General features: G+C 39.1%; 1 protein-coding gene across 4 annotated transcripts; it reads right to left on the bottom strand.

Annotated features, from left to right (window-relative positions):
* Positions 1 to 548: 548 nt before the first annotated feature.
* On the bottom strand, positions 549 to 22,097 carry YTHDC1 (YTH N6-methyladenosine RNA binding protein C1). Of its 4 annotated transcripts, XM_083861989.1 has the most exons (18): positions 21,966 to 22,097; positions 18,463 to 18,564; positions 17,539 to 17,867; positions 17,052 to 17,406; positions 15,708 to 15,797; positions 15,143 to 15,196; positions 14,442 to 14,536; positions 12,533 to 12,641; positions 12,315 to 12,432; positions 11,362 to 11,446; positions 9,299 to 9,465; positions 6,723 to 6,805; positions 5,313 to 5,349; positions 5,181 to 5,220; positions 5,021 to 5,083; positions 3,454 to 3,588; positions 2,620 to 2,827; positions 549 to 2,212 (listed from the first exon to the last, which is right to left on the bottom strand). In XM_083861989.1, the coding sequence occupies exons 1-18, from the start codon at positions 21,991 to 21,993 to the stop codon at positions 2,163 to 2,165; spliced, it is 2,148 nt and encodes a 715-aa protein (XP_083718115.1). In that variant the 5' UTR covers positions 21,994 to 22,097; the 3' UTR covers positions 549 to 2,162. The 4 variants fall into 4 exon arrangements, with proteins under 4 accessions (XP_083718115.1, XP_083718117.1, XP_083718116.1 ...); XM_083861991.1 differs by lacking the exon at positions 15,143 to 15,196; XM_083861990.1 differs by lacking the exon at positions 549 to 2,212 and having other exon boundaries at positions 2,471 to 2,827.
* Positions 22,098 to 22,590: the final 493 nt, after the last annotated feature.

The following is a 22,590-nucleotide window of genomic DNA, read 5'->3' as shown; positions in this document are numbered from 1 at the left end:
GAGAGAAAATAATGCTGCACTTGGGTCAGATAAGAGAGATAGTAAATGTAGTACTTCTTCAGGTGTTAAAGATACCTGTAAAATGCTGCTAGTCCAGGCCTCCTGTTATAGGTAAGGTTATTTCACTGCTGTGCCAGCTTACTCAAGAAAAAAACGGCTAGAATTTTAACTGATATTTTTAAATACTCTGGAATTGTTTTCAAACAGAACATGATTATTTGTTTACATAATAAAATTCCTTACACCACATCAACTTTTTTTATTAGCACTGTCATCTTTCAACAGCTGCTTAAACTTTTTCATACTACAACATGTACAAAAACTCAACTATTTCCCAACTAAAGAGGGGTTACAAGAAGACTACTGCATCTCATGGCAATTTCTGGTGTACTGTTCCTGTTGTCATGATGGGATCATAGCCAGGAATATGCACAGTGAATAGAAAGGGGCATGACACTAAGGCCTCAGATGAGGAAGGGGTTGCTGTAATGGTTCAGAGAGCCGGGTGGGTCCCTAAGCACAGCTCCACCAAGCTGGACCACTAGGAGCCCCTGTCATCCAGCTGCTGAGATGTCAGTTCAGATGCCAGAAGGCCAGCAAGTCTCCCAGCACACTGCACAGGTATTGGTCAGACAATGCTAACAAAAGACACTGGAAACAGGATAGATGGGAAAAGCTGGACAAAGTTGCTGCACAGTCGCTGTAAGGAGGTGCTTTGTTCCTCAGAGAAATTTGGTTTATCTAGTATTCAATTAAAAAGTAAATGAACAAAAAAAAACCCCAAACAAAAAAGCTCAAACAAAACCAACAACTCCTCTTAATTTTAGAGTCTGTAAATAATGCAGAGAAAGATACCAAAGTATGAGGGTGGTCTATGATGCATTTCTCCAATTAGACACAGAACGTATTCTAAATCTGACAGACTGATCTAATCCTCCAGCAGCCAATACCTCTCTGTGTACAACAAACTATGTTGAGGAATCCAAACACATATTCAGCCTCTTGTACTGTTTAAAGAATCCAAACATACTTGTACATTGGAGGTTTTTTTTGTTTAACACATGTACATGTTTACTGTGATTGTAGACTAAAATAAAAAGAACACAAATTATTACCAGATCAAAAATCCACATTTCCACAAATGTCACACAGTGGCCAGTCCTATATTGCCTGTTATAAGAATAGCTGCAGCACCCAGCAGGGTAGAGCTGGAGGTATTTAAAGCACAGTCTGGATTTGTTACATGGAAGACACTGAAGAACATTTATGAAGAAGTCCACCGAGACAGTGCTAGTATTACAAGTTTTGTAAAGTTGAAAATGGCTGGATTTCCATAAACTGAAGAACTTTAACTAGAAGTTTTACTTTCCCCACCCCACCCCCTCACAGTTTTAACATTGGCCTTTAGGTTAAAATATTTGCTATTTAAGAGAAGTAACAAGTGATCACTACAAAGAACACATGTGCAGACTTGTGGATCTTGCAGGACTAACACATTCCTGAGACAGGTACATTGTGGCTGAGGATAGCTTCTCAACAGCTTGAAGATCATAAGATTAAGTTGAACATATAAGGCCTTAGTAACTCTGATGAGCTGCTGGAGTTATTGGCTACTTCACCAAGGAAACAGAAATGCAATTATGTTTTATATCAGCAGTCCTTTTCCTAAATTCAGGCTTCAGATCAATTTCACTTACCACAAAGAACATTTGAACTATTTCTGACCATAGATCTTTTCCTAGAAGTGCCGGCATCTAGCAAAGCTGTCAAGCTTAGAAAACCAAGAAACCTGACATGAAGTTTTAAACATTTCAATAGTTATCAATTTATTTTTATAAAAAAAAATGGTAGCAATGTAGAATACAGCAATATTTTCTGGTTCCACACACGCAGGTTGTGAACATTCCAAGCAATGTGTACATTTTGGAAAGAGACCAGACAAGAGAACTGACCAAAATGTTACTGAACACAGGAAGATTTTTTAAAAAGGCTAAAAATCAGGTATCAATAGTGTCTTCTTAATATTGCTTTCCTTACTGAAGACTGAAAATAAACCACTTGACTTCACAGATAGGGTGAAAAAATGGGGAGGGGGAAAGAGGGGGGAAAAAAGGCTGCTACAACACTGCCATACCGTCAAAAAAAGAAAAAGAAATCATACTTCAATATTTGCATACTTGATAGCAGCATTCTCCCATCGAACCATATGAAACTACAGGAAGAAAACATCAAAGCAAAAAAAAAAAAAAAAAAGAAAAAAGAAAAAGGCAGTTATCCATCAGTATTCAAAAACCTAGAATGAAGTCACTAAGTAGATGAACACTTATTGAGAATTAATCAATATCTACATTCTTAGCTGCTTCCAACTCTGTTCCAATAGAAACAAGAAGTTGAGTGTCAGCTTTGTGTATTTTATTTTTGGCCTATTTGAGTTTTTCCAGTTCATAGTTCACTGCATGCTTGGAATAGAGAGGGTCATTATAAATCCTTCTACACAATGAACTTTAAGTAGACAGCTGAAAATAAAAGGTACTACTTGTAAACACACAAAAAAATACAAGCTTTTTTTTTTTTTTTCAAGTGAGCACTGGTTCCAGATAGATTATCTTCGGTATCTACCTCTTTCACCTCTGTCTCTGTCCCGGTCACAAATCCTCTCTCTTTCCCTTTCCCGATCACGGCCTCTGTCCCGTTCTCTGTCTCTCCGATTATCTCGAGGCCGGTCGCGCTCCCGCTCTCGGTCCCTCTCCCGGGGCCGGCTTCTCCGACCGCTGACAACGGCTTGTGTGCGGCGAAGGAAGTCGTCTACTCTCATGTCATAGTCGTGCTGTGATGAGAGGACAGCTCTGCTATTTTCTTTCCCAGATCAGAATTCCCTCCCTTATCTACAGGGCTCACGCTAACTCTTCAGAAAGCCCAGTATTTAAAAAAAAGACAAATCCAACCAAACAAGCGTCCAGCATCCATGTGTGGAATCTGGGGTTCAAATGCCAGACACCAGCAAGAGACCTGAAAGCTAAGGAGCCTTTCAAAGCAGCTAACAGAAATTTAACAATCTGCCTTGTTTTCTGATGTGCTTGTAGGAAGTTTTTAAAACACAAAAGTCTGCTGATAAAGTTGCTGTCCATGAGCACAAGCAAAGTTACAGGCATGTCCTTAGTCAAACTGGGCTTCAACGTGAAAATGTTCAGAGGTGGACAGACTGGAAGCCAATTTAAGCATACACTTAAGAGTCTGAGAATTTATCACTTCTACTTTACCAGGGAGAGAAAGGCTTTTCAAGTTTGCTGGAAGTGTGTAGTCAATCTAAACAACTGATCTTTCCAAGGAACTCTAATGCACATCATAAACATGCCGTTTATCATAGCCAACAAATCTCAGGCTAGGCTACTCCTGGACCCCAGATTCCTATTCCAGCCTGCAGACTTGCATCCCCTCTGCGTGGACACTTACTACTCGTTTGTCTCTGTATCTCGCTTCATGGGGTACAGGATGATGTCCTGAGTATGGAGGGTGAGCTTGAGGTGGAGGTGCATGGTGCTGATAGTAAGGGTGGTGTGGTGGTTGCTCCATACCTGGATACGGTGGCTACAAGAAAGTCACAGGAAGTTTGTTGAAGCAAAGGAATGCACACAAGGAGTGCATCATTCAGATGGAAAACACAGCATCTAAATAAATCTGATCACAGCCTCCTAACTGAACAGCAGACTACTTTCCATTAGGCTGGCATGCTTTACTACCTCTCTACCATTGCTTGGAGAAGTCTGGTAAACATCCTCCCCACAGCCCAATATCCCTTTCCTTCCTTATTTATCTACCTTAACATGACACCGCACATAAAACTTCTGCTACTTAAATACGGTCGTTTTAGTTTGGGGTTTTATAAACCTTTGTATATAGAATGTAAATTCTGTCCAAATCAGTGAGCTCTTATAGAAACAAGTCATACTCATTCCTTATGAATATGTTTCTATTCTAAATTAAAAAACCTGACTTTGCAAGACAAATTATTTGACAAAACAGTATTTTTTAAAACAAGATGTATTTTGGCTGATTTCTTCCATTTTTTCAAATCAGTAAGATCTTCCTCTGCCACAGTACCAAAGCATCTTTGCTTGCATTTTTGTTACAAAGAAAGTAGATGAAAGCACTGGATTCTAGGACATACTTGGACTGCATGCAGAAGAGGGGAGTAGAAAAAAAAGGGAGTTTCTGGAGGCTTAACTGAGTTTGAAAAACTCTTTTCCTCCCCATCTGTTTACTTCCTTCAGTTGTAAAGAGCTGCGTTTCAGCTGAGAAAAGTAAGAGTGGCTCTTCATCTGCCACTGCTTTTTGCTCATTGCCAGTACAAACAAGAGCCAAAAGACTCTTTACAGTTATGCAAAATCAGGCCAGGCTTACTAAATATAACCAAAATAATCTCCCTATGACTACTTCTCCTGACATAAAGACAAAACCACAACTTGTCCAAGTGAACTATCTACACAGTTGTAGATACGTACACTCGTATCTGCTCATCTGACTAGGAATAAAAGTGCATTTCAGTGGAGGCTGTAATACAGGAAGACTTATTTTAATTATGTTGTGCAGAACATTTTGCTCATTTCCTGCATGCTTCATTGCCATAGCCAAAAGCAAGCCACTGCACAATGCTAGAGCCCAGCAGCCCATTCCATGAGCCGCTTCAACAAGTCCACCTGTCTGATGCATTTGCTGTCCGAGAGCCAATTACCATGAACATTTAGCAGACCACAGCATGTGATCACACCCCTCCCATCTAGGATTAAGGAGGGTTTGCTATTTCCTCAGAGCTTACTAAGAATGCCAGACTACAGCTGAGAGTAAATTTCAAAATACTTGCTATCAGTATTTTTTCCCTAAATTTTTTTACACTGTTACAGCAAAGATACATTTTAGGAAAAGCAAAGAGTTGAGAGCACACTGAATATGCCAGGCTCCATTAGGGGGAAACAAAAAGAAGCTGTATGCTAAGAAGAGTCGAATTCAACAAGACACAAACCATTCCTTGCCATGGTGGCGGTGGTCCCATGTTGTGGAACTCCCTCACGTAATCATTGTAGGACTAAAATGAAAGACAATAATATTAAAAATTATGTTGAGTGTTCTTTGGAAGTGCAGAGAGCTGCATAAAGTTCCCCAAAAATTTGCATGCAACTTACCCCATTTAAAAATACATCTCGTCGAACTCCTGAAAATCGTCTGTTGGGAATAAAAATTTGTAGAACTAAATCCAACTTATCCACGCAGACAAGTTACCAGGGGATAAAATGAATAACATGAACACACCTTACCTGTCTACTTCAGGATATCTGGGATCCTTTATATACCCTGTTCGAACATCAAGCAGTATTAATTCAATTCACCATCTCATCTTAACAATCTTAAAAATTATATTCATTAGAAAGCGTCCTTTCATTTTGTGCCAGCTATAAAATTATGTCTACCTGCCATTACCCTCACTTTAAAAAAAACTCTTGAAAACTTACAACTTCTAACAGACAATGCAGACAATTACTTCCAATACAATGTAATAACAAAAAAGTGACATTGATAAACCCTTAAGAACTTGCACACAGTATCAACAAATATGCAAGAGGGAAACTGTGCAAATAAAGACTTGAAATTTAGTTAAATGAATTAGGAATGCACATGAATTTGAAGAGTACTGTTTCCAGGCAGTTAGCATGTGGCTGTTTCTACTTCCTGTGTATTCAGTAGACTGTGTTCATTTGGACAACCCTTAAAGCTTATGTTTTGGATACAATGTCACACAGGAAATTAAAAACAAACTAAAATGTATCTGGAAAAGCCCCACAGGGCAAAGAATCCTTACAGCTTCAGTAAACCCCTTTAAAGAGCTTAGCAGAATGGTATAAAATACCAGCCACGCCTGCGCTAAAATGAGTGCTTCTGAGCTTCATTATTTTTTAAAAATCTTGTTCTGTTTTTTAAACAATGGTCTTAGAAAGATGCAGAACAGCAACAATACTCTTTGCATGAAAGAATGCAGGCTTTGGACACAAGCTGGAACAGATAAAGGCATATTCAAAACAGGTTTAGAAATCTGAAATAGCAGAATCTGCTTTTGTAAGAGATGCAAAGCACAATTTGGTAGACTAAAGGTGACAATTCCTTAATAGCTGCTTTCTGAAGTAAAAAAAAAAGCTGCACTACCACTGCAAACATTTCTTTCTAGGGAATAACAAATTTCCCTTCATCATTAGATCCTCTTGCACAATGCAGTGCAACATCCCCCTCCCTAACTCATGTCAAGCTTGTAAAAAAAAAAATCTCTTTGAAAACATAACTGAATGTCTACCATCATCTCCACACAAAGGCTGCTAGTCAGGCAGACAGCTGACATTCAAACATTTTCATTTGATGATTAGCATCTTGACAAGTAGATCAGATCTATTCTTGTGCCCACATTAACACAGCACTTGTGAGGATCATTCACAGCAATGTACATAATTCAAGGCTCTAGGAAAGCGCTCAGCTTAGGTTAACTCAACTCTCAAACCAGTGAAACAATGTCACTGATTTCTGTGAGAGGTGGGTTAAAGCAGCAAGCAGCATTTGGAACAAGTCACATTTTCATATCCCAGTTATATCAGTATTTTATTTTTGAATTAATAAGGATATGCTAAAAGAGAAAACACTTGTGAATTGGTGCACACAAATCTTCATAGTAAGATATTAACCTGGTCTTTGGTGAAACTCAGGGGGATAGTCAATCCTTGGTTTCTTTCTGCTGTTATGAATATCATAATCTTCTGGTCGACGCCTACACAAATTAGATATCAAAGATTAAACAAGGTTGCTTGGAGCATTTGTTGCAGCAGAATAACTCACAGGAATAGTCTGAGCTGCCCAGGATATCAATGTAATCATTCTCAACTCTATTTGCTTCAAAATATTCTACAGGTTTAAATATGAACTGAAAGAATCAGAAATAGCTCAGTTACATACACTCCACTGTTACTTTCTATCTACAGGAATTCTGGTAGTTAAGGAAGGAACTCTATCCAACTGTATCTTCATACCTAACAAAAGGGAACAAATTTGTCTAAACCAAACTCAAACTTAGGCATTAACATTACACTTTCCACATTACATTTTGAAACAAGCTATTGGACAACAAAAAATTTCACAGAACATTGCAGTCTAAGGATATGAAGACTACTGCATTTGATAGCTATAGGGTAAAGAATTCTTTAAAATATCTACTTCCATAACATTTCTAAATAAAATTCTGCATGCTTTGTGAAATTGCAACTTTAACTGTGACCTTCCTAGTTGAATAGGCCAATTATATTATTTCTAATAATTTTTGTTCTAAGCAATTTACTAGCAATGCACTGGTGTATTTTACAATTTAATAACACTCAAACTTCCTAATAATTAAAATAATTAGGGCTCTTTTCTATAGAAACAGCTCTTCAATGGAAAAGAGGTTAAGAACTCTGCTCTACCTTATAAAGTTACATTCCAGTTGTTAGGCTCAAAAAAGAGCTGACAACTGGCTGCTTATTTTGCTCCAAGGTACATAAACATTACTGTACTGAGAGACTCCAGTACTAATGCAACAGTGTTTCCTAACACAAAGCAGCTACAAAACCATTCCCTTCCCACACCCCTCCTCCCTCCCCCAACAGTATAATTCCTTATGACAAGACATTAACACTTTCTTAAATTGCTTAATTACTGTGCAACTTGCTGGCTGAGTAACAAGCTTATACAGCTTTTAGTTTTATAAATAGTGACTTCTCCCTCCCTTCCCCAACTTCAGTCTTTAAAGCCCACCATACCCAGTTACTAAGCTTTTTAAAATGGAAGCAGATTCTTTAGTATGAGCAAAAAGCCCAAAAACCAAAGCAGTTGCATCTACAGCAAATTCAAAGAAAATAAAAGCTGGTGTAAAGAATAAACATACCGCTTTCTTGTAGTTTTGAGAGTGCATTTACGACCGGTATAAAATATGATAGAAACAGTTCATATAGTAGTCCAACTACTGACTTTAAGCTGTAAGCCACATACATAAATGGAGGCCCTGGCAGGCTTGAGAAGGTGTGGTGGTGTTATATGTATAGTTTGCAGTCCATTGCAAAACCTTCACTTGTATATACTTTATTGCACTGGAAACCTCTTAGCTTAACTCCAAAAGCCATCTTGGTGTTCAGTCCTTTAAAGCCAAAAATAGGGGGGCGCTGCCAGGTTTCCTCCTACCTACTCGTTACAGTGTCCTTTTTTTTTTTTTTAAGCTCAAGGAAATGGGGACTCTTGTTGGGGCTCTGTACCTACCACAGGACGTTTCCACAAAAAGGAAACTTAACCAAACGTTTCAGCCCAAACCATACATCAGTCTGTATGCAAAGTGGCTACCACGGGGAAAAGGTGTTTGGCAGAAGGGCTAGTATCAGTTCTTTGCAAAGACTTCTCCAATTCTGTAACAAGTTATACCCCCTTTTTCCTGGAAAATGATGTTAAGTTCATATAGCAGTGATCAATAACCATGTCGATCCTCTAAAAATACTTTAAGTCCACAGGTACTGCCAGCATCTGGAAAGGTTGTATATACAGACACAGCAACAGCCATTCTTTTTGGTTTGTTGCCGGGTCTCCAAGGGCCACTTGATCCCTTTTGGAAAGAACCTACTGTTTTCAGAAGCTCAGCAAGATGTGTGAATTCAGTGGTTACATGTTAGAGAATATCTGGCAATAGGGTTAACACATCACGGTGACACAATTTGAAACAGTCCCAATAATGCTCCTCTTGAATATCAAAATAACTTAAATATTTTATCCTCAAAATGAGGCGACATCTTCTGCAAAATTCTAAGTGATCCTTATAAAAGTCCCATATTTGATAAGGCTTATCCAGAGACACACCTGAAAGAAAAGGCTTTTACAAGATATTAACACATTTTTGGCATATAAATATTTCCTCCTCTCCATCTAGCCTGCTCATAATCAAGCCAAGCTTACCTACAGCTAGCATTACATGTTGCATTAACTCAATAAATGATCTACTCTAAACTAGAGACAGAACTTTAAGAGCTTTTTTCTGCAAAAGCAAAGATCCCCATTTTCCTCTTGAAAAATGACAGACCGGGGAACCACCATGTGAAATCCTCAATGAAGCCACAAACTTGTCCATGCAGCTTGATTTGAGGATTTTCTCTCTTCTTTATCGCAGGGAAAGCTTTGACGAATCACATTCCTCCATCACGTTATTCTGACACATGTGCCTATTATCAGTCCAAAGAACGTTTCTAACCTTCCCACGTCCCGAACGGGGTCTCGACGGGATGGGCGTCCTCTTGATCGGGGTTGTGAGTGCATTCTTCTCTTGTGCCTCATTTTATGAATGACTTGATACAAGTCAATACTTTCATCAGGAGGGAAGAGAAGACAAAGTTGGGTTCCACATTCCGGCTCAATTTCCTAGAATTAGTTAGAAGTTCAGTAGTGGTTCATAAACTGAAGAAATGAAACTCTCCCCAAATACACTGACAACATACATTTAAGGAAAAAAAAAAAAAAAAAAAAAAAAAAAAAAAGGACACTTTAAAGAGATTTCAGTATCACTAGAGACAGCAAAATTCACTTACGTTACCTTTCACTCTTTAGGCACTACTTAGAATTTTCATAAAATAGTCCAACACTTTGGGTAACCATATCTTCCCATGAGACATACAGGCCACATCACTGTTTTGCTATAAAATCAGAGAACTGTTTTTCATCACAAAGAAAATGATCACCTATTACAGAAAGGAAAGTGACACACATAGGAAAAAAAATCCATCCCAGCTTCGCATATAAAGCCATGGCCTGATGAAATTGACTACTACCACTCAATGTGAATTCTTCAGTGTATGGTAGACAGGTCCATGAAAATACAAACTCAATGTCTGACCGCAGTCAAAACAAGGAGTTTGTGTTCAGGGTTATTAGGAAAGGAACATGGAATAAAAAAGTCATTGTATCACACTGGAAGTTCATGTTCCAAACACACACCTTAAATACTAGGTGAAGCTGTGCCTCTGAATCTCAAAAAACAGGGGGACAATAGAAATGGAAAAGCTTCAAAGCAGGGCACCAAGAATAACTGAATGCATGCAACAATTCCTACATGAATGACTGAGCAGGTTGGATCTCCCCAGTCTAGATTAAAAGAGAAATAGGCAGTAAAAGGGGAATAAGACGGAGATAATGGGACCGTTGAACACCACAAGTTGTCTGGAGGAGAAAGGGACAGACTTGCTGACACTCCCAGTACAAGAACTTGGGCCATCAAATAAGTCCAGCAAGAGCCAGGTGCTAAACAATCCCAAAAAGTGCTTCTTCAAACTGGTGACGGAAGGCCTGCAGAACACCTTCCCAAATGATGTCCTAAAGGCAGAATTTCAGCACACACATCCTCAGAAGAGAGATCCATTCAGAGTTGTGCAATATAAATGGATAAATGACAACCACTTCAGGAAATAACCAGACTTGAAAAGCAGGGAAAGCAAGCATCAGACCAGATGCTTGTCTAGAACCTAACAGTACAGTAATTTGATGAAAAAAGCTGAAACCCACGTCCCGATTGCAAGTCTACTGTGGACAAAACATTAAAAAAAATTATTTCTTTGATCATTTAACAGAAGCTAAGTTAACTGAAATCCTTTTTTTTTTTTTTTTTCATGTTCACACTAAACTAAAAACAAGACCAAAACTGCTGTTTTTCTCCTGCTATGCAACAAAGCAAACATACCCATGGGCAAAATGATGCAGCACGGAATTGACATTTTCCATACAGTGCAGAGATTACCTCCTACCTTGTCTTAAGAAAGCACAACCTGTTATTTTACCCACAGCTTATGTACGTGACAACAGCAGCAACATACCTGTACTCTGTATGTCAGACAAGACAAAGAGCCAGTCCCACTTAAAATTTGCTTAGCATATATTCTATAATGGGAGTCTATGCCTTAAGCAATACTGTATATATAAAAAAATGCAATGCAGAGCACAACTGGAAATACCAAAACATTTTCTTAAAACCTGATACTATAAGGTTTGCACATCACACAATGCAAAGCACATTACATTTCAAATTCAAAATATCACACAATTTTGAAGCAAACACTGTTTATCATGAAGATGGCAACAGAATTGGCACTTTATTGTTTCCTTTTCCTTCTTCCACGATGGCATTAGAAAGCAGCAGAGTGCCTTTGCCACAGCACTCTACTGCAAGTAACTGCTCTAAAAACATTCCTAATCTCCTGCACATTGAAAGCTGGAAGCAAGCACTAGAGAATGTCAGTTATAGAAAAAAAGTAAGAATTAACAAACCTGTCCATCGCGTCCAATCTTTACTGGCTTATGTTCGTTCCAAGGATTGGTCAGGTGAGCGGACTTAGTGAACGGCAATTCCCGCCTAAATATGCAAGTGGCACCATTTATAGTTTTGCCTCTGTCTTTTTATTAAGAAAATAATTTAAAACGTATACAGCAGGAGATTACATATAAAATAACCCTGTTATTCTTTGTACTGTAAGGTCTTGGAACATATTCTTATGTTCTACATATCAGTAATTGAAGATTTCATTTTGTCTTATTCCAGTAGTAACTAATGCAGTCCGTACCATGACAGGCTCTCCTTTTAAAGAAAGTATTTTGGTCTTTGTGCAATATCGAGATTGTGCTTGTTTATTATCTCACCATCTGAATACAATGTCTCTACATGTGGTAGCTCTTGGCACCTAGTGAAATAAATGCCTGAGCACTGACCTAACTATGAAACAAGAAGTACTCTGAGCTGGAGGTGGGAGTCAGTAGCTTCAAGAAGACTTTTCCAACACAGATTTTTCTCTAATTCTAAGTCTCACTTTTCCTGTATTTAGTCTTTCTGGCAGTCCACAGCACTTGTACAACCAGGCAGTTTGTTTCACGGGACTGCTGTAACTTTTTTCCTTAACAGAGATTTAAAATCTTTTCTGTCAGAGGATACTCAGTTAAATCAATGAACATAATGCTCACAACCTATATATTATGCAACACCCGCACTATTTCATACGTCATTTTAGAACAGTAGTATTTTCTTTGTTCAGTCAGATCAAGACAGATTTGTCCTTACATCAATATTTTTTCTATTTCCATCCACAGCTGTCTATTCAAGTGCGCAGTGAGGACAGATCTCTGGTTGAATCGAGTTTCAGAAGGATGCTGTTGGCACTTGAGTAACATGCAGAAATGGTATTATAATGCCTTGTTACTAGCAGCAACATAAATATACAATTATTTACCTGCAAATCCAGTCAATTTTAAAGACACCTCCCAACATTTTTGCATTCATTCCTGCAGGCAGCACCCAATGTATAGGCGATCCTCCATGATGGGACTCTGAAGATAATCTTGCAAACCCTAAAGGATTTTGTATTAATTTTAACAAAGATACAACAAAAAGGCTATTGCACATAAAACTCACTTTCACTGACCTTGATAACAGCTCATTTTTCCTTACCTTGGAATTTGCCACTTTCTCTCACAGAAAATATCAAAATAACACTCCTTGCTGATCTAAATGCAGCATTAAGCTTCTTTTCATTCACTGGAAGTGTTGACCATACACCCTAGAACAGAAAAACACCAACACCATCACCAAAACCTGAGTTCATCTCATGATTTAGCTAACATATGTATAATGTAGATGAAGAAAACAAGACCAAAATAGTGTACTGGAAGATAAGACAATAGAAAGAAAAGGGTATTGCTAAATTAATTTCCTTCAAGAAATATTTTAGCCTGCCTTGTGCTAAAACTTCTAAAATACTGGCTTTTCAATCTTTTTTTGAACACTGAAGATGCATTTAGACCATCTGTAAGACTTCCACTGTAATTATAGTGATAGGTAGACAACTTAAAAATAGTAAGGGTGAAAGTTTTCATGTATGTTTCAAGTGACTTAGGGAATTTATGTATTATATAACACACATAAATTATGAAAAACTAACAGAATATATAAGAAAAGGTGGGCAGATAGACGTGAGTATAGTATTGCAGATTTGTTGAGGACAGTTTGCAGACTTTGAAACTCTTTTAGTGAAATGCCAGCAACATCAAAGATACCATTTGAAGACAAAATTTGAAGTAACACTTCAAATTGGTAAGACAAATCACTTTGTTTATCCTTACACATCTGCTATTACTACTAAGTAGTATCTTTTCTCTTTCACCAGCCTTTATGCAGTCACATACAATAAAACCCAACCTGTTTTAAGGTACTAATGGAGCTAAGATATAGAATAACAGCTTATTGAATTACTCCTCTGTCCATCTTCTGGGCAAACAAGCTTCAGCCTCAGAATGTGATCTACATAGCAAAGTCAATGTTCCATCCCTTGCATTGTTCTAGTGAAGGTAAGTATTCATGCCTTGTTCTGAACTCAGATCAATGTTTGTCTGATTCTGGTAATTCATCATAGCCACCAGAGAACTATTTGGGGGTTTTGCTAGCTTTCAGTTAGATCACATGGCTTTTGGCTGCTTGTAAATCCCTGCTGTGAACTGAACAAAAGCACCACAAAAGTGAGTTTCATGGAAGTCCAACGTCAAAGCACTGATGCCTCTACACTGAGAGACAAAGCATCCACTCCAATAACTTCAGGGACCAGGATACTATTGCAGCTCCATACACAGATGGAGTACAAAAAAGGATAGACTCCTTTATAGAGCTAAAGCAAACACCAGTCAGAATGGTGTTTACTGCACCTTCAAAGCTGGAAGGAGGGGTGCAAACCAAACATGCCATGGACTTTGAGATTTCTTTAATCGTTTTAATGCTATTTTCATCCTAATTAAAAAAAAAAAATCTTCATTAATAGAATCACCTACTCTGTGTGCATTGTGTAACAGCAAATCAAGTATTTTCTCTATAATCTGTTCCAAAGAACAAGTGCCAATACAAAACTACCGGAGTGGTGCAATGGACACCTAGTGCAATTCCTCAACAGCTGAAATCCTGTGCTCTGGAATCCCTCCCAAAGAACTCACTTATACCAGCAATGCCAAGCATACATTTCCACACAACCTTCTGAACCTTCTCAGAGTACATCAACATGAACAGAGGTGCTGGTGGAGGGGAGAAAAAAACCACCACAGCATTCCTGATGGAAGTTGACTTAGGATGTTATCAAACAGACCCTGAGTAAGGACCTTTTTAACTCTACTCTTGCCAAGATAAATGGCCAATGGTCTAGGACCTTTTCTAGATTACAGTGGAAGCAGAAGAACCAAGGCACAGTAACTTTTGTTGCTGCATCTACCGAGATCCAAGTGATAAAGAAAATAACACATCTAACCACACACTCTTCTAAACTAAGGTGGGTGTGTCTGAAAAACAAAGAGATCAGTTTGAAGAAAATTCAACATACCTTCGCCTTAGCAAGCGATACATTTTCATGGTTATTACTCTTGATGAGAAAGAATCTTGCATCTTGGAGAATGTATTTAAGCTTACTTGTTTGGTCTGAAAAGAAAACAAAGTATCAAATAAGCTGAACTGTAAATACTTACCAAACATATTGCTTTTAATACAGATAGTTGTTTTCTTCCTTCAATATACACAGTATCCCACCCATTTCCTATCTATGTATTATCACAGTCAACCACCCAACTTGAAGTCAAAACTGCAGAGCACAAAATGCCAGGGGAAACCAAACCAAAATTAAACTTAGATATCCAAGTAAAGAAAAAAGTAAAATAAAATCAGCATGATTCAGTGATGTTCCGATATATAGGACTTATTTCCTTGCTTAAGGATCTTCACATAAATGATGGGTAACACTTGTAACAAGCACAAACTGTTCAATAGAGGATGGTGAATACTGCTCCTCTTTGCAGTTTTAAGCACTGCCTTTTTAAATTTGCTGCCTCTGCAAAGAGCAAAGTGACTGAATTTTTGCACATCGCTTTCAAAACATGCAAAAGTAGCTCAAGATTCAATTATCATGCTCAGAACAATGACGTGCTCAAATTGATTTATATCAGAACATCACTACTTGCAGGTAATTTAATCAACAGAGACAATGGCTTGCTATGGGGCATGCATTAAAAATTCAAATTTAAATGATACCTTTTTGGACAGCACGAACGGAAGATGATAATTTCTCATGCTTCTTTTCTGAACCTGTGTTTAGCCAAAGTACATTTGTTCAGATTGAGCCTTAATAGAGATAAGATACAATTTCTACAGCCTTGTCCCATACAATTTTCATTCATGACAAATTATGCTTTCTGGCGCGCACCCACACACACAAAAAATACTATTCATGTGCACGAGTGTTTTGTTTTGGGTTTTTTTCTTTTTGGTTTCAGTTTTGGGTTGTTTGATTTGCGTTTGTTTTTTTAAAATAGTATTTGAACAATTTCTTACTCAGAAAACTAGTCACTGAATCATCATCTTCCAAGTTAAAAAAAAAAAAAAAGTGAAATTTCCACTTAAGCAACAGAATAGCATTAAAGTAACAAGAAAGCCTACTTCCCCCCCAAAGGTACTCACACACAACATGCCAGAAGTCAATTACAAATTATACAAAGCTACATACCCCATGTATCTCTACAGCCAGTTACATTTATTTTAGATTACATATTAAAATTTGATGCAAGTCACAATGATAAGCAGTGAAAGGGAAGAATACCTGCATATGATTCTGATGCAGAACTTCCACTTCTGTCAAAAACAATTGGAGAGATTCCTCTAGCTCTCTTCCTCTCCTTCTTTTTTTCATCTAAAATAAACAAGAAAAAATAAAAGCCATATTTTAAACACAGCCAAAGTTAAGTTTAAAAAGTACTGAGACAGGAAAATAGCATCAGTAGAAGTGAAGTTACCATTTGGCTTGCACATTAAAATTGCGGTTGCTGCCACAAAACTATCATGCACAAAAGAAGCAAATGCTAGTTACTCAAACTTTTCATTCACAAAAGGAAGATGAATATCACAAATCTAATAAATCTGTGCAATGTTTAGAGACAGAATTTATTTTTATTATATTTAGTAAGGGTGGGTTAGCACTTCTTTCCAGCCTTCACCCAAATATGCAACATCTAGCACAAACTGTGTAGCAATAGTGATATGAGCTCATCTGCTCAGAGCTTAAAAAAAATGGTAAGAGACAGGAAACCAAAACACTGTGGCACACAGGCAATTATTTCCACTCTTAAGAAAGTGTTTCGTTATACCACAGAGCTTTTTAGAACAGTTATTACAGCTTCACTTGTCTCTAGGTTACACCTTGCTGTCTCTAATTCCAAACAGCAGAGCTGAGCTAAAAAAGGCAGCATATTAAGCAGGATGACCACCTATGGAGACTTCAGACAAGGAAGATACACAATAGGAATCTTAACAGGATTGCAAGCTGCTTTCCTAGAAAAAACAAACAACGAACAGCCAAACCCAAAAGTATTTACATCATTAGCACTTCATATTTTTAAGTTCGGACCAGCTACAATATACGAACACAAAACAATCGCTTCTAGTTTCTGTTTAAAACATTTATTTCATTCTAAATTTGCCCTAATAGCTAATAATTTCAACTTATGTTTAGATTTCCTATGATGAACACAGCCACTACATAAGATTCAGCTATCCTTCCCCAGGGATGTGGTGGTTTCACACACCAGTCTACCTAGTCACCCATCTAGATGGACACCAAACAGCTCAACACTAAATTAAAATGAATTGTGTGGATAATGAAACCATTAGATACCCCAGAAAATACTAAATTTTGTGTTTCAAAGCATTGAACAGCAATGCAAAGACAGTCAAGAACATAGTGAATCCTCAACACCGTAATCTGGACATTCACAGTTTTGTTTTACCACTTTCCAGTACATTTTTTCCTTGCCTAAAGTATTTCATAATTAACACCTTCCTGACTTCTGCTACCACAGCTTACTTTTGACATGGTCAGGAAGTGTTTATTTTTAAAATTAAGCCAAACTTTCAGTGGCAAGGTATTTCACATTAGCATGCTGCCTACCTGATGCTTCTGAACCAGACCCAGATCTGACTGACCCATCTGTGAAAGAGGCAGATTCAGATTCAGAATCGCTGGCTTCACTCCGTGTGTCATAGTCATTTCCTTCCTTCTGATCCCTCTCATCCTGTTCATACTCATCTTCATCTTCCTCCCCATCTTCTTCCACCTCTTCATCCTCCTCCCCTTCATCATCTTCCTCTTCTTCCATTCCTTCCTCTTCGTTCTCAGTGTTGCCTTGTTCAGAGGAACCACTACTGCCAGTCTCGTGATCTGAACAATATTCCTCTGAGTTCACCTCTTCTTTAGAAGAATGGCTAGATCTGCTTGGTCTTCTATCCACATCATGCCTGATTCTCTGATGTTTAAAGAAAAAGTGAATCAGCAGTCATACAACATTGTCAGGATGCACACACAGTCCTAAGAGAACGTGCCTTACAAAAGTCTCATAAAATTGCTTTATTTATAAGGCAGCAAGAATACTTAATACCTCTGAACCATCCGGTGTGGAAGACTTTGCCCTTCTGTCACTCTCCCTCTTCCTCAGGTAAGATTTTTCTGGCTGTCCTTTATAAGGTTCCCTGGAACTGCTTGACATTCGCATCTTTCGATCACCATCGGGGCGCTTGCTTCTGTCAGATCTCTGATACTCCTCAGTCTTGTACTCTGACACCGGCTTTCCTTTCGTACTCACTATCCTCTTGTTATTGCTAACCGATGAACTGGGAGGCTTTGGCATCATCTGCCTCGAGGAATGCACAGAAGGTTTTTGCCTCTTGCTTTCAGCATTTTCCATCCTGTCAGTTTTTCTTTTTGATCCTTAAATAGAAAGAAATATCAAGTTCAGTGTTATTTCCAATATCAAAACAGGAATTGTACAGAGGCTCCTACTTTCTCTGGTTTAGGTAATTACCCTGCTGCAGTCACAGGGAGCATCCTCCAGTTGTGGGCTTTGCAGCAACACTCAAAACTGCTTCTTAGGAACATGTCCTAAAACATGTACTTTACTTCACAAGAGGTACATATCTCTTAGATTATTACATGGAAATGCTAAATTAAATGCTTATGGGGTTGGCCTAAAGCCAAACCAAGAACTGAGCTGGAATCAGACTTTGCAACCTCTTTGCTTCACTTCCATCTCACCTCATTGAGCCAAAGAGTACAGTCATTTTCTACCAGCAAATGAATTCAGAACAAGCCAGATTTAGCAACTGCTCTTGAGACAAAAGGAAATGGATTTGATTGTTTGCTTGGAGGGTCAGGTGAAAAAGCACATGTCCATGAAATAAAGACTTCTGGAACTCATTCACTCTTTGAATCAAGTTATAAAATCCACTTCTTCAAAGACTAACTGTAATAAGACATTTTTTACCACTTATGTTCCTGCAGAACATCCACTACCAAGGTCACATACCCTTTTTCTCACTTTTGTCTTGCTCACTGTCGGGGTTATACAACTCATCATCCTGGTCAGGAGCATCAGTCAAAATGTCATCCAGAACATTCAGTTCACCATCTGAAAATACACAAAAAAAAAGTCAAAACCAACTATAAAAAGTCTGGATATGTAAACTACAAAACTAGTATTTACAAACTCAGACATTTCCTTTAGTGCTACAGATCTGCAACAAAGCAAAAATTGACATCTATTTGATTAATTTCCACACTTTCATTTGGAAGGATCAAGCAGAGCAAAAAGAATTAAAATACGTCACAAGATGCATTTAGACCTCTAACAAGGTCCAAGTTGGCTCCTCATGTTACAAAAGCTTTGCAGGAAAACTGACCTACAAATGAAAGCTAAATGTGAAAGTCTGTATAAAATTTTAGAAAAAGGGAGACCAGGAAATGGTTTGAGCGCCATTAGTAAAGAGGAGGGACCCTTATCCCTGCAAAATTCCGAAACTTGCATGTTGAATTATCTCTCTTCACTATTTTTGTTGTCATTGCTGTGTCAGAAGGGTGGGCTTTGTCATTCATTTACAAGTAGAAAAAGCACAATGGGGAAAGCAGTACTTACTTGCTGCATCATTAACTCTGAAAAAACACCCCACAACTTGATCAAAAGTGCAAGTGTTAAACAAAGTTCATGCCAGAAGCAGTAAATGACCACACCTGCTCACAAAACTTTTAAAATCTGTCACCATTTCTGGCTGTTTCACTTTGCCTGAAACCAAAGGGTTGATGGTGATTCTATTAAAAGGAGCCACAAGCTTTAGAGTACCAGATTTATATTCCAAGCATTTAAAAAAGTAAGAGTGAACTAAGCCTAAGCATGCAAAGGGAAAAATAAAAAAGGTATTAATTTTGGAATCTCTCCAAAATTCTTTGTTCTTTCCACTTTGCGATCGACTGCATTTTCTGTGCTCAGGAAAAAGAAACCAGAGCAAACTCCAGGGATTCAGCTAGTTTACAATATCCAGAGCAGATGCAGGTAAGGACTCCTGCACTGCATGAAACTGGGCTAATGCAGCAAATTTAGTCCTCCAGAGCTTGGCAGCTTGTCTATCTCAAAATACAGAGCTGAGCCACAAAACAAAAAAAAAACCAAAATAATCCACATTATTTATATAAAAAAAATAGTATTATAATTGCCCCTCTACTATATACTATCAAATCTGAAGTCAGCATGTGCCCAACTTTCCTGCTGGCACTTCTCCACATTTTCAGAAGTGATCTCTGGACTGCTCAGGCAGTGTCTCCAGGACCACATCAATGCAAAGGAAATGGTGCAGAGAGAGGTGGATCAAACCTTTCCCTGGCAGGTCACAGTTAGCAGGCATTTAAACGCAACACAAACTCTCTTGGGAACAGAGAAAAATCTCCTTTTGTTTGTAGACACCTATACATCCATAGCAAATATTCTTGCTGTGACTGATAAATATGAGAGTCAGATTCATGGCTGTGCAACTGCCAAACACGAGGTGCAATTTCCTGGCTTGCATTCTGCTTGCCCACAGGAAGCTTGGCAAGTCCAGAGCACAAGGTTTTTTTACTGGACACTAATAAAAAAGAAGTCCACTGGGATTAGAAAATTAAACATATCATCCATCTCGTATCATACATATTGAACCTTAGATTTGTTTCCCTCTTGGTGAGACAACAGCATACTTGAGTAAACTACATTTAACCTACCTACTGCAGCAGCATTCAAAGGTGCTAAAAGACTCTGTATCAGCTCATTCAGAAGTAAATGAGAAGGAAAAATTAACAGAAAATGCAAGTCTGATACACACTCTCTCCTAAATCCCTTCCAGGTTAGATGGGCCTCGTTTGCAGTTGAAACCTTCAGGGCTTTCCTGTCACTTGGCTTTTGTGGGATCCTTCCATGAACAAATTTAACTCGCCCAAAATAGCAGGAAGGTAGCCTGGGAGGCCATCTCCTCTGCTGACCTGGAGAGTTAGAACTATTGGAAGGGTTGAAGCAAAAATCTGAGTTTGCACATAAAATAAATAAGACTGTGATTTCATACCAAACAGGTCTGCAAGCCTTATTTCTGCTTTTTTTAAGTGGTAAAACAGCATTTCTCTTCCAATGGAAACACTTACAGCAGAAATCAGTTCAGCTGCAAAAGTGCATCAACACCTGGTATTCAGTCAAAATAACCCCTTTCATATGAGAAATAGCTAAAGTCTAATTAAAGTAAAAATATAACTTGACCACTGCAAGTGATTAACAAACACAAAGAAATAAAATTCAAGCCCAATGGCATAAATAATTACATTAACTGAAATTTATAGATGACAACAAGCAAACATTTCAAATCCAGAGCTCAACCACAGTGGGCGAACAGATCTGTTTCAACACAATCTGATCATATCCTAATTCTACCAGTCTTACAATAATACCATTAAGGATCAAGCACCACTAATTAATTTATTTATCAGTTCTAACAAAATCTACTGGGAGTTTTCCATGTCATATAGTTTCACAATAAATATTAAGACAGTAAATCTTTACCGCTCTGACAAAACCATTTTATGGACGCATATCCTGAGGAAGGCTTTAGAGGAAGCGTTATTCTCCACAGAAATCCAAAGGAATGCAATCCAAGCCTCAATACCCCAGTGATACTTTGTCCTTTTTGTAAGTCCACAACTCTCTGCACTATCAAACGGCAATCTGCTACACCTAACTTTGGTTTTGCTTCCTAAAGACGCTATTTTGTGGGGACTGATTAATATAATCTCACAGATAACATGCGGATCGCTTCAGCCTCCGTGAATAGCGGTAGTCAGTTATAAGAGCTGCGATTCTATTATTCGACACTAATTACCCCAGATTATTATTCCTGAGTAATGACTCTGAAATCATCCGATTCCTCTAACTAGAATTTATTTACCCACAGTGCCCAGAAATCACAGCTGACTGCAAAAAAAGCCGAGCAACTATCGCCAAAATAAGATTCCAACACTAGTTTCTGCTTACTACAGCAACTACATCCCACCACAGAAAAATCGTACAAAAAAAACCACCCCAAAACCAAAACAGCCTAGCGATCCAAGCAGAAACAAAAAGCCGCAATAAAAACAGCAAACACTTTCTGCGAAAAGAAGAAGCTGCAGTAACTCCCTGTCGATAATGTAAAACTTAGGGCCCACGAACTTCTCCCTCTTTGCCCTGCTCGAGTCACCTTGCCCCGAGCCCGGGGACGCCAAGCTATGAGGGGCCCTGTTACCTCCTGCTCTCCAACAAAACACAGGGATGGCTTCGGCAAAAGAATCAGCCTCGGAGGGTCACTCCTGACCCCGCCGCCCCTCCGTTCTCCTGGAGGAAACGTTCTCCTCCCAGGCTGAAGGCCCAGCACCACCTTCCAAGGTGGCCGCGGGGGCGGCTCAGGCGGGGGCCCGATCTCGGCCCGAGCCTTCCCCCCTCCCCAGGAACTAACGCTTGCCGCCCTCTCTACCGCCACATACCCTTCTCCTCCCGGCTATCCGTCGCCATCCCGCCGCCGCGACGAGCGCCTAAGATGGAGGCTCCCTCTTCCTGCACGTAGCGCTTCCCTCTTCCCACAGGGCGCCGCTTTGTTTACGCGCCTCGCGTCAGAGCGCGCCGCGGGCGGGCGGGGACTGCGCATGCGCCGCGCCGGGCGCTGAGGCCGCCGCCGCCATGTCAGGCCCTGGCAGAGCCCCGGGCTATGCGTCCATGGCTGGGCAAAGGGCTGGAGGGAAAGGAGGAGGATTCTCTGCCGGGGGCAAAGTGCAGGGAGCTCTCATTTCTCGTTGTCCCCGTGCTGTTGTGGCAGATATGTGTGGTGTTGGAGCCCTTTCTGAGGTCTTCAGTGGGGCAAAGTTTACAGTACTTACTTAACCCCTGGCGTTTGGTGTTGCTGTTCCCTGGTTTTCTCTTGTCTTTTACCTTCTTTCCCCCTTCTCTCTCTCTCTTTTTTTTTTTTTTTTTTTTTTTTTTTTTTTTTTTTTTTTCTCCTCAGGCCAGTTCAGAGGAGGGTTACCACCCTGATGAGGAGGCTGGAGCACTTCTCCTATGAGGAAAGGCTAAAAGAATTGGGATTGTTCAGCCTAGAGGAGACTTTAGGGTGAC

This window comes from Zosterops lateralis (genome assembly GCF_965231275.1).
Source record: "Zosterops lateralis genome assembly, chromosome: 5".
In the NCBI taxonomy this organism is placed as follows: domain Eukaryota; kingdom Metazoa; phylum Chordata; class Aves; order Passeriformes; family Zosteropidae; genus Zosterops; species Zosterops lateralis.
The sequence above is the reverse complement of the archived record's forward strand: the minus strand, read 5'-3'. Positions and strand labels throughout refer to the sequence as shown.